Source organism: Bufo bufo, chromosome 4, assembly GCF_905171765.1.
Source record: "Bufo bufo chromosome 4, aBufBuf1.1, whole genome shotgun sequence".
Lineage (NCBI taxonomy): Eukaryota > Metazoa > Chordata > Amphibia > Anura > Bufonidae > Bufo > Bufo bufo.
This window is the reverse complement of record NC_053392.1, coordinates 428,861,591-428,873,661: the sequence shown is the minus strand read 5'-3', so window position 1 is coordinate 428,873,661 and position 12,071 is coordinate 428,861,591. Positions and strand designations below refer to the sequence as shown.

General features: G+C 42.3%; 1 protein-coding gene across 1 annotated transcript in view; it reads left to right on the top strand.

Moving 5' to 3' along the window:
* Positions 1 to 7,616, top strand: part of THBS2 (thrombospondin 2) — a 305,556-nt gene extending 297,940 nt beyond the window's left edge. Inside the window, exon 22 of the mRNA XM_040429332.1 lies at positions 4,807 to 7,616. Within this exon, the coding sequence (XP_040285266.1) occupies positions 4,807 to 4,814 (8 nt within the window). The 3' untranslated portion in view covers positions 4,815 to 7,616. The remainder of the gene's footprint in view (positions 1 to 4,806) is intronic.
* Positions 7,617 to 12,071: the final 4,455 nt, after the last annotated feature.

The window sequence follows — 12,071 nt, the reverse complement described above, 5'->3', positions numbered from 1 at the left end:
TAACATGGTTGAACAGTATGTCTGCACACCCCTCCACATCCTGACGGATGGTTCGGCCCCATTCAACTACTGGGTTTCGAAATTGTCCACGTGGCCAGAGTTAGCATGTTATGCCTTGGAGGTGCTTTCCTGCCCGGCGGCCAGCGTTTTATCTGAACGCGTATTCAGCACGGCAGGGGGCGTCATTACTGACAAGCGCAGCCGCCTGTCCACAGCCAACGTGGACAAGCTGACCTTCATAAAGATGAACCAGGCATGGATCCCACAGGACCTGTCCCTCCCTTGTGCAGAGTAGTCCTTATTAACTGCCTAAAACATGTCTTGTTGTGCTACGGGCCACTTCTTTATTTGATACAAATTTTATGAAACCCACAGTTGAATGAAACTCTTCTCTGTCTGGGCGCCGGGGCCTAACCAGATGAAAGTGGCCGGTTAAACTAACGGGTGACATGAAGCCATAACCTCTGCCATGCTACCTCTGTCTTCTGTCTGGGTGCTGAGGCCTAAGTCAAATAAAGCGGTCTTCTGCTGTGCTGGGGGATATGAAGCTAATCTCTGACCTCTCTCCTCTGTCTGGGTCCAAAGGCCTAAATCACTGAAAGAGGCCTTCTCCTGTGGTGTGTGATATGATGCCAGAATATGTGCTGTGGGGCCTCTCTCCTCTTCCTGGGTGCAGGGGTCAAATAAACTAAATTGTGGCCTACTCCTGTGGTGGTTGATATGATGCCTGATTCTCTGATGTGGAACCTCTCTCCTCTGTTTGGGTGAAGGGGTCAAAGTAACTAAATGGTGGCTTCTCCTGTGGTGGCTGATATGATGCCAGAATATGTGCTGTGGTGCCTCTCTCCTCTTCCTGGGTGCAGGGGTCAAAGTAACTAAATGGTGGCTTCTCCTGTGGTGGCTGATATGATGCCAGAATATGTGCTGTGGGGCCTCTCTCCTCTTCCTGGGTGCGGGGGTCCAAGTAACTCAATGGTGGCTTCTCCTGTGGTGGCTGATATGATGCCAGAATATGTGCTGTGGTGCCTCTCTCCTCTGTCTGGGTCCAAAGGCCTAAATCACTGAAAGAGGCCTTCTCCTGTGGTGTGTGATATGATGCCTGAATATGTGCTGTGGTGCCTCTCTCCTCTTCCTGGGTGCGGGGGTCAAAGTAACTCAATGGTGGCTTCTCCTGTGGTGGCTGATATGATGCCAGAATATGTGCTGTGGGGCCTCTCTCCTCTTCCTGGGTGCAGGGGTCAAAGTAACTCAATGGTGGCTTCTCCTGTGGTGGTTAGTATGATGCCAGAATATGTGCTGTGGGGCCTCTCTCCTCTTCCTGGGTGCAGGGGTCAAAGTAACTCAATGGTGGCTTCTCCTGTGGTGGCTGATATGATGCCAGAATATGTGCTGTGGGGCCTCTCTCCTCTTCCTGGGTGCAGGGGTCAAAGTAACTCAATGGTGGCTTCTCCTGTGGTGGCTGATATGATGCCAGAATATGTGCTGTGGTGCCTCTCTCCTCTTCCTGGGTGCAGGGGTCAAAGTAACTAAATGGTGGCTTTTCCTGTGGTGGCTGATATGATGCCAGAATATGTGCTGTGGGGCCTCTCTCCTCTTCCTGGGTGCAGGGGTCAAAGTAACTCAATGGTGGCTTCTCCTGTGGTGGCTGATATGATGCCAGAATATGTGCTGTGGTGCCTCTCTCCTCTGTCTGGGTCCAAAGGCCTAAATCACTGAAAGAGGCCTTCTCCTGTGGTGTGTGATATGATGCCTGAATATGTGCTGTGGTGCCTCTCTCCTCTTCCTGGGTGCGGGGGTCAAAGTAACTCAATGGTGGCTTCTCCTGTGGTGGCTGATATGATGCCAGAATATGTGCTGTGGTGCCTCTCTCCTCTTCCTGGGTGCGGGGGTCAAAGTAACTCAATGGTGGCTTCTCCTGTGGTGGCTGATATGATGCCAGAATATGTGCTGTGGGGCCTCTCTCCTCTTCCTGGGTGCAGGGGTCAAAGTAACTCAATGGTGGCTTCTCCTGTGGTGGTTAGTATGATGCCAGAATATGTGCTGTGGGGCCTCTCTCCTCTTCCTGGGTGCAGGGGTCAAAGTAACTCAATGGTGGCTTCTCCTGTGGTGGCTGATATGATGCCAGAATATGTGCTGTGGTGCCTCTCTCCTCTTCCTGGGTGCGGGGGTCAAAGTAACTCAATGGTGGCTTCTCCTGTGGTGGCTGATATGATGCCAGAATATGTGCTGTGGGGCCTCTCTCCTCTTCCTGGGTGCAGGGGTCAAAGTAACTCAATGGTGGCTTCTCCTGTGGTGGTTAGTATGATGCCAGAATATGTGCTGTGGGGCCTCTCTCCTCTTCCTGGGTGCAGGGGTCAAAGTAACTCAATGGTGGCTTCTCCTGTGGTGGCTGATATGATGCCAGAATATGTGCTGTGGTGCCTCTCTCCTCTTCCTGGGTGCGGGGGTCAAAGTAACTCAATGGTGGCTTCTCCTGTGGTGGCTGATATGATGCCAGAATATGTGCTGTGGGGCCTCTCTCCTCTTCCTGGGTGCAGGGGTCAAAGTAGCTCAATGGTGGCTTCTCCTGTGCTGATTGATATAAAGCTGATGGTTGTGCCATCTGACATGGTTGCCAGGGTCTGATTCAATGGGGGCCTACTCCTGTGGTGGGTGATCTAAATGCCTGATTCTCTGCTGTGAAACCTCTCTCCTCCGTCTGGGTGTAGGGGTCAAAGTCTTTCAAAGTCGCCTTCTCCTGTGCTGATTGATATGAAGCTGATGGTTGTGCCATCTGACATGGTTGCCGGGGTCCCATTAAATTGTGGCCTACTCCTGTGGTGGTTGATATGATGCCTGATTCTCTGATGTGGAACTTCTCTCCTCTGTTTGGGTGCAGGGGTCAAAGTAACTCAATGGTGGCTTCTCCTGTGGTGGCTGATATGATGCCAGAATATGTGCTGTGGGGCCTCTCTCCTCTTCCTGGGTGCAGGGGTCAAAGTAACTCAATGGTGGCTTCTCCTGTGGTGGCTGATATGATGCCAGAATATGTGCTGTGGTGCCTCTCTCCTCTTCCTGGGTGCGGGGGTCAAAGTAACTCAATGGTGGCTTCTCCTGTGGTGGCTGATATGATGCCAGAATATGTGCTGTAGTGCCTCTCTCCTCTTCCTGGGTGCGGGGGTCAAAGTAACTCAATGGTGGCTTCTCCTGTGGTGGCTGATATGATGCCAGAATATGTGCTGTGGTGCCTCTCTCCTCTTCCTGGGTGCAGGGGTCAAAGTAACTAAATGGTGGCTTCTCCTGTGGTGGTTGATATGATGCCTGATTCTCTGCTGTGAAACCTCTCTCCTCCATCTGGGTGTAGGGGTCAAAGTCTTTCAAAGTCGCCTTCTCCTGTGCTGATTGATATAAAGCTGATGGTTGTGCCATCTGACATGGTTGCCAGGGTCTGATTCAATGGGGGCCTACTCCTGTGGTGGGTGATCTAAATGCCTGATTCTCTGCTGTGAAACCTCTCTCCTCCGTCTGGGTGTAGGGGTCAAAGTCTTTCAAAGTCGCCTTCTCCTGTGCTGATTGATATGAAGCTGATGGTTGTGCCATCTGACATGGTTGCCGGGGTCCCATTAAATTGGGGCCTACTCCTGTGGTGGGTGATCTAAATGCCTGATTCTCTGCTTTGAAACCTCTCTCCTCCGTCCGGGTGTAGGGGTCAAAGTCTGTCAAAGTCGCCTTCTCCTGTGCTGATTGATATAAAGCTTATGCTTGTGCCATCTGACATGGTTGCCGGGGTCTGATTCAATGGTGGCCTACTCCTGTCGTGGGTGATCTAAATGCCTGATTCTCTGCTGTGAAACCTCTCTCCTCCGTCTGGGTGTAGGGGTCAAAGTCTTTCAAAGTCGCCTTCTCCTGTGCTGATTGATATGAAGCTGATGGTTGTGCCATCTGACATGGTTGCCGGGGTCCCATTAAATTGGGGCCTACTCCTGTGGTGGGTGATCTAAATGCCTGATTCTCTGCTTTGAAACCTCTCTCCTCCGTCCGGGTGTAGGGGTCAAAGTCTGTCAAAGTCGCCTTCTCCTGTGCTGATTGATATAAAGCTTATGCTTGTGCCATCTGACATGGTTGCCGGGGTCTGATTCAATGGTGGCCTACTCCTGTGGTGGGTGATCTAAATGCCTGATTCTCTGCTGTGTAACCTCTCTCCTCCGTCTGGGTGTAGGGGTCAAAGTAACTAAATGGTGGCCTACTCCTGTGGTGGGTGATATGATGCCTGGTTCTCTGCTGTGGGACCTCTCTCCTTTGTCTGGGTGCTGTGGTCAAAATAATAGTAAGTGACCTTCTCCATTGGTGGGTGACTTGAAGCCTGATTCTGTGCTATGGGACCTCACTCCAATTAATATTGTTTAATTTTTATTTATTTTATGTTAACTCATCATTTCCCTATCTACATTTGTTTGCAGGGGATTTAACTACATTTTGCTGCCTTTTGCAGCCCTCTAGCCCTTTCCGGGTGTGTTTTACAGCCTTTTTAGTGCCCAAAAGTTCGGGTCCCCATTGACTTCTATGGGGTTCGGGTTCGGGATGAAGTTCGGGTCGAGTTCGGATCCCGAACCCGAACATTTTTCGAAAGTTCGGCCGAACTCGTCGAACCCGAACATCCAGGTGTTCGCTCAACTCTAGTCATGATGCAAAAATGCTGTGTAAACTGGTGCTTAGAAACAGTCATTTTTAGAAATAATTAGAAAGTCATGGTACATTATCTAATATCTGCATTAATATTTGGTTTAATGTATATTTTGGATGAAACAATTATTTTATTTTTTACAGATTTTTAAGAAATATTTGTGCACTGCACATCCTATTTGACCAAGACACCTGACCTCAACTCAACTTAGGACTCCCATCTGTCATCAAAATGACCTCTTTACTGCAGGCATGGCAATTCCTCATGTAACCTAAGGACATTGTTAAAGAAGAACAGGTTGCAATATTGCAGCCCATTATCTGAGAGACCAAGTATCCTAATTATTACTAGATTGATAAATCAAGAGTTTAAAATGGATGATTTGTGTAAAATGAGTCTTGGAATTTAAATTTGTTGTATACCATTGTCACCATTGCTTAATTCCTTGTTTTCAATTTCTAATTTAATACATGGAATTGTTTCATGTAAAGTGTAGGTCTAGCTTTATTTACACGCCCTAGGTTTAAGGTTATATTCACACTATGTATTATGAAGTGTATTTCTAGAGAAATACACATTTTCTGTGTGTATTTTGATCTGTTTTGTGCATATTTGATATGTATTTTCAAGTGTATTAAAATACACATTGGGGGACATTTATCAATGTCTTTACACCACAGTAGTGGAGTAAAAAAGTAAAATTATATGGCACACGCCATATTTGCACCATAGTTTGCGACTTTTACAGGAAAGCGGCGTAGCTTCATTCTGCCTGCTAGATTTACTATAAATTATGCAAGAAACTGGCATAAGTTACAGCTGAAGTCTACCACAGCCCCTTACTGACATAGATTTCAGTTTCTGGCATATGGACTGCCAGAGATGCGACTAATTTATTAAAAGGCATCTGCTTCATAATAAATTAGATGCATCTCACTCCGGAGCAGGGAGATCAATAGTGGCATATGGGAACGGCAGTCTTTATAAATGTCCCTCATTAACTTCAAGTTTAACATACTCTCTGAATACATGTTAGGAAGTCACTTGTCGCTTCTTTTGTTTTATATGTTATGCAACACATTTCAAATCAGCTGCATAAAAATGTTGTGTGAACTTGGGAATGTATTTTCCATTGAAAGCAATGGGATGCTGTTTGCTTATTTTTCATGTATTTAATGTAAGACACACAGAAATGCACATGAAAATGCAGTGTGAACATACACACCTGCAAAATGTATGGGCTGCACGTAGGTATATTTCGTATCGGGCAAAGTCGCACGAGACTTTAGTGTATTAATTCTGTATTCCTATCTGCCTATCTGTGTCTTTAAAAATATTTTAAATTACATAGGAATCCGAAGTCAGGTATCAAGCCGATTTCGGATTCCTATCGGATTCCTTGCCTATGGGCATACATTTTAATGCTGTACGGAAATAGCATTATAATCAAAGTTCCATTTACTGTATATTTTCCAGTGCTTGCAGCTGCCCGAAGCTGGGGGTGCTGGGTGTCAGACCTTTACCATTCTGATATTGATGACCTATCCTGAGGATAGGCCATCAATACCTAAGTCCCAGAAAAATCAATTAAAAGTATATTGTAACATTTACATCTCTCAATAACCCCAAATATTTGCGCTAATCACTAGTACTAGTAATCACATAGGATATACCAGCTAGTAAAACACACCAGCACATTGTAATAAAGGAGATGTGCAGATTATTTCTATTTGAATAGCTTAAATAGTGAACCATAGCAACAATGTTATTTTTTCTTGTAAAGGCAAGTTAATGACATCATCGGATAAAATGACCTTCCTCAGGGACAATCGCAATCATAACAATCACTCTAGTATTTTGTATGCTCTTGTAATGTAAGAAAGCTGCCGAGATAACATTGATATCAATGTACATATAATATGAGTACACTAGCTGTTATTAAAAAATACTCTGTCAACTGACAGAATGAACCAATCCTGAACAACATTCCTATGTCAAAGTTGTAAGTATAGCATCATTTCACACAAATCATCTAACCCTAACAGAAATGTGATCTTGTAGAAAGGATTACATCTTTATGTATCTAGCATAACTATATGTATAGAATATATGTTTTAGTTATCTCTGTTGAAGAATACTGCAACTATAAATAATGTGAGAGAACAAAACTGGTCACCCAAATGCTGATCAAAATATTTAAACTCTCTCTATCTGTATGAAGGTATACTGGATTTTACATCACAATTTATAATTGTTGCTATTTCTCATGCATTTTATGTTATACTTCTTAATAGCATATGTATTTAAGTCTAGCACTTTAAATGGAACCAATAGTCAAAGCAATAGATATCCAGGTTGACACCTTTTCTTGCCATCTCTTAGAAGTTGCCATGTTTTGATATCCAAGTAGGGCCTTTTTCACACAGCTGCAGTGCAGAGCTTGAACACCGCAGAAGACTTTGAGACCTTGCCACACATTTGCATGCCACTGCTTTGATGTGCATTTTTCATTTGTGGTATGTTCTCTCCAAAGCTCATTGCAGAGTTATGCTCCTCAAGAAGAGTACGACTACACAGTCAGGGTTCTGTTTGCAGTTTTGGAAGCCAAAATCAGTAGTTTATCATAAAAGGAGAGAAAGTATAAAAGACAGAACTTCCAAAACTGCATTCAGAAACCTTACTGTGTGGCCGTACCCGACTTATTGCTTCTAGGGAAGAATAACTCTCTGAAGCGGTAATTTTCTGTGTATGAGGCCTAATATTTTAAACATAGCAGCAGAATGGAAGTAGACACATGCATATTTATTTTCATCTGAACTAAACATTGCCAGGTTATTAATGGGGTTGTCCAGCTGATTCAGAGTTTTGAAAAAAAAAAAGATCAGAGTGGTGTAAAATAAGAAAAGATGCCTAATAACCTTAGAAAACTCCTGCCACTCCAGTTTCAACTCTGCCTGGTCCCCTGTTGGTCTCCATTTCATGGTCCCTCTCAACACACAGGAAATTACAATTTAGCCAATTGGTGGGTCACCATTGAGACCAGCAGGAGAATGAGAGTGGTGGGAAATCCTTAAGGTGGGTATGACTTATTTCATTATTTTACCAAATTCTAAACAGTTTTTCAAAAATGTTAATTCAGTTGGACAAACCCCTTTAAATTGTTGCTTGCCAATTTTATTTAGTATCACCTGCTGCTTTAAAATCATTTTTACTGCATAATACTGGTGTACATAGGAGTTTTTCTAATTAAGAATAATAATTATAATAATATTATAATGCCAGATATGAAATATTAATTTGCAATATAACCATTTTACAGAAATATATGGAAAGCATTTGAATGAAAGTTTGTTTGTACAATTAGGATATAATAAGGGAATATTGCTGCAGCTGTTACTAGCTGTTATTAAATCCATGCAAAACAAACACCATGTTCAGGAATGGATATAGAGCACAACTGTTATGAATCCATGTGTTGTATTTGTATTATTATTGTCATGTTATTGTCTTTTCCCCCCACCTACTTATTAACTCATTAAATGTATGCATTGTATTTCATATGGAACAAAGTGCTGTGTGGAACAAGTATGTTATTATTAATAGACTGTACATCTTTATTCCTTGTAAATTATGAATGTTTTTTTTCTTCACTTTTTTTTTAGCTTTGTTTAATTTCTAAAAGACATTTTTTGTTTGCCAAAGATTGTAAATATTTATTTATTTATGTGGACAAAGCTTACAAAAAACATCATTTATCCAAATGCAGACTTTTTTTTAAATAATTTTCCAGATTCATAATAGGAAATAAAATATAACCAGAGGTTTTAACATAACTTTTATCTAGTAGTAAAATTATTTCTGTTTGTTGAACATATGTTATGGCTGTGTATTTCTAACAGACTGATGGTATTTTACCACTCCAAAATGCACAATTACTTTGTACTCATAGAACTGTGGCCAAGTTCCCTTTCAGAGTGCTGCTCTGGAATTAACTTCTATCAAGAAAGATTATATGGCCTTTCTAAATAAGTCTTATAGTAGCTATCTACTCTTTAAAATAGAAGAGGGCACCCTCTGAGTATGGCCCAGTGCAGAGTATGGAAAGGACTTTTCAGGTATGGTTTACAGAACTCTTTTATTACTGATCATCGAACTGTACAGATTAGATGTTAAATGTATTATTATTATTATTTTTATTTTTCTATTAGTTATATTATTAGCTATATAATAATACTATAATTGAAATTGAAAATAGATCTTCAGTGCTGTGAAAATGTATTTGACCTTTACCTGAAGATTGCATGAGTAAACACAAAATGCAACCTTTAAATGATCATTCAAGTTATTGTAGATAAAAATCTATTGATTACCTACACTCACCTAAATAATTATTAGGAACACCTGTTCTATTTCTCATGAATGCAATTATCTAGTCAACCAATCACATGGCAGTTGCTTCAATGCATTTAGGGTTGTGGTCCTGGTCAAGACAATCTCCTGAACTCCAAACTGAATTTCAGAATGGGAAAGAAAGGTGATTTAGGCAATTTTGAGCGTGGCATGGTTGTTGGTGCCAGACGGGCCTGTCTGAGTATTTCACAATCTGCTCAGTTACTGCGATTTTCACGCACAACCATTTCTAGGGTTTACAAAGAATGGTGTGAAAAGGGAAAAACATCCAGTATGCGGCAGTCCTGTGGGCAAAAATGCCTTGTGGATGCTAGAGGTCAGAGGAGAATGGGCCGACTGATTCAAGCTGATAGAAGAGCAACGTTGACTGAATTAACCACTCGTTACAACCGAGGTATGCCACAACACGCACAACCTTGAGGCGGATGGGCTACAACAGCAGAAGACCCCACCGGGTACCACTCATCTCCACTACAAATAGGAAAAAGAGGCTACAATTTGCACAAGCTCACCAAAATTGGACTGTTGAAGACTAGAAAAATGTTGCCTGGTCTGATGAGTCTCGATTTCTGTTGAGACATTCAAATGGGCGAGTCCGAATTTGGCGTAAACAGAATGAGAACATGTATTCATCTTCTGATGACTACTTCCAGCAGGATAATGCACCATGTCACAAAGCTCTAATCATTTCAAATCTGTTTCTTGAACATGACAATGAGTTCACTGTACTAAAATGGCCCCCACAGTCACCAGATCTCAACCCAATAGAGCATCTTTGGGATGTGGTGGAACGGGAGCTTCGTGCCCTGGATGTGCATCCCTCAAATCTCCATCAACTGCAAGATGCTATCCTATCAATATGGGCCAACATTTCTAAAGAATGCTATCAGCACCTTGTTGAATCTTTGCCACGTAGAATTAAGGCAGTTCTGAAGGCAAAAGGGGGTTCAACACCGTATTAGTATGGTGTTCCTAATAATTCTTTAGGTGAGTGTATATCACTAATGTGAAAAAGTTATTGCTTCAACTAAGCCTAATAACTAGTTGTGCTATCCTTGGCAGTAACAACTGCAATAAGACATTTACAACTTGCAATGATTCTTTTTCATCACTGTGGAGGAATTTTGGCCCACTCTTCTTTGCAGAATTGTTTTAATTCAGCTATATAGGAGGGATTTTGAACATGAACTGCCTATTTAAAGGGGTTGTCTCACTTCAGTAAGTGGCATTTATTATGTAGAGGAAGTTAATACAAGCCACTTACTAATGTATTGTGATTGTCCATATTGCCTCCTTTTCTATCACATTATACACTGCTTGTTTCCATGGTTACAGACCACCCCGCAATCCAAGTCCAGGTCCTGTAGAAGCAAAGCAATCCTGGACCACCAACATGTTTAACTGTTGGTATGATTTTCTTATGATGCAGTGTGGAGTTAGTTTTATGCCATATGTAAATGACCCATGTCTACTAAAGAGTTTCACCTTTGACTTCCACAGTCCACAGAATATTATCCTAAAAGTCTTGGAGGTCATCTAGTTTGTTTGCTTGGTTTTCTTGGCAGATGTGAGACGAGCCTTTGGTTCTTCTTGTTCAGCAGTGTTCTGTGCTTTGGAACATTCCTATGAGAATTGTGTACAATGGATTGTCATTGTGGAGGTATAGTACATAGCCAATAAAACATAGTAAATTGAGCTTAAAAAAGACAAGTGATGCCTGCAGTTCTTTAGATGGTCGGCTGGCTTCTTTTGTGACTCCCTGAATGAGTCATTAAAGCTCTCTTAGTGAAGTTTTGGTAGGCCAGCTACTCCTGAGGAGATTCTCTACTGTTTCAAGTTTCCTCCATGTGGGATAATGGCACTCACCATGGTTCACTACAGTCCCAGAGCCATAGCAATAGCTTTTTAACTTTCTCCACACAGAAAATTCCATAGCTCATTTTCTTTGCATCTTTATTTTAATCGCTTTACAACATGGCACTATTTGCTGCTTTTTGAGACTTTCTAGCTTGCTTCACATTGCCAAACAGATTCTACTACTTTAGTGTGTAGATTCAATAGATATGGCAGTAATCATGCCTGGATGAGGTTGAAACCAATTATATTGAGTTTAATTGAGTTAACTGGTTGCTTTAGTAGCTAAAGGGGCAATAACTTTTTGACCCAGGGCCAGGTAGGGCTGAACAGCATTTTTGTTCAGTAAACAAAAGAATTTTGTGTTTACTTGTTTTTTAAAATCTAATATTAAAGAGGACCTTTCACTAGAATAAAAAAATCTAAACTAAGTATACAGACATGGAGAGCGGCGCCCAGGGATCTCCCTGCACTTACTGTTATACCTGGGCGCCGCTCTGGTATCTTCATATGTTTGGCTCCACCCAGTTGAGCCTGCCGGCGTCTCCTTCTCCCATGCTGTAGCGCTGGCCAATCGCAGCGCTCAGCTCATAGCCTGAGAGTTTTTTTTTCTCTCAGGCTATGAGCTGAGCGCTGCGATTGGCCAGTGCTACAGCCTGGGAGAAAGAGATGCCGGCAGGCTCCACTGGGTGGAGCCAAACATATGAAGCTACCGGAGCGGTGCCCAGGGATAATAGTAAGTGCAGGGAGATCCCTGGGCGCCGCTCTCCATGTCTGTATACTTAGTTTAGATTTTCTATTCTAGTGAAAGGTCCTCTTTAAAAGCAGTCTGAAACATTAAAGTGTGCAAAATACCTATCTATCTATCTATCTATCTATCTATCTATCTATCTATCTATCTGATACATGTGAAGTAAATAATGCTTATCTGGTTACAACAAAAGTTGTGGTTGGATATATTAGGCATCGACAGCGTCATTTCGGAAATTGTTGAAGTCGAAGCCTAGAAAGTAGTAAAAAATGGCAAACATAAGGATCTGCTTTGCTTTTTCTAAGGGAAAGTTGTAATGGCTACACAGCTGATTCCTTATATGCAGTTAGTAATTACAGTACCAAAAGTGGTTCAAGAAAGTAGAATCAGTGA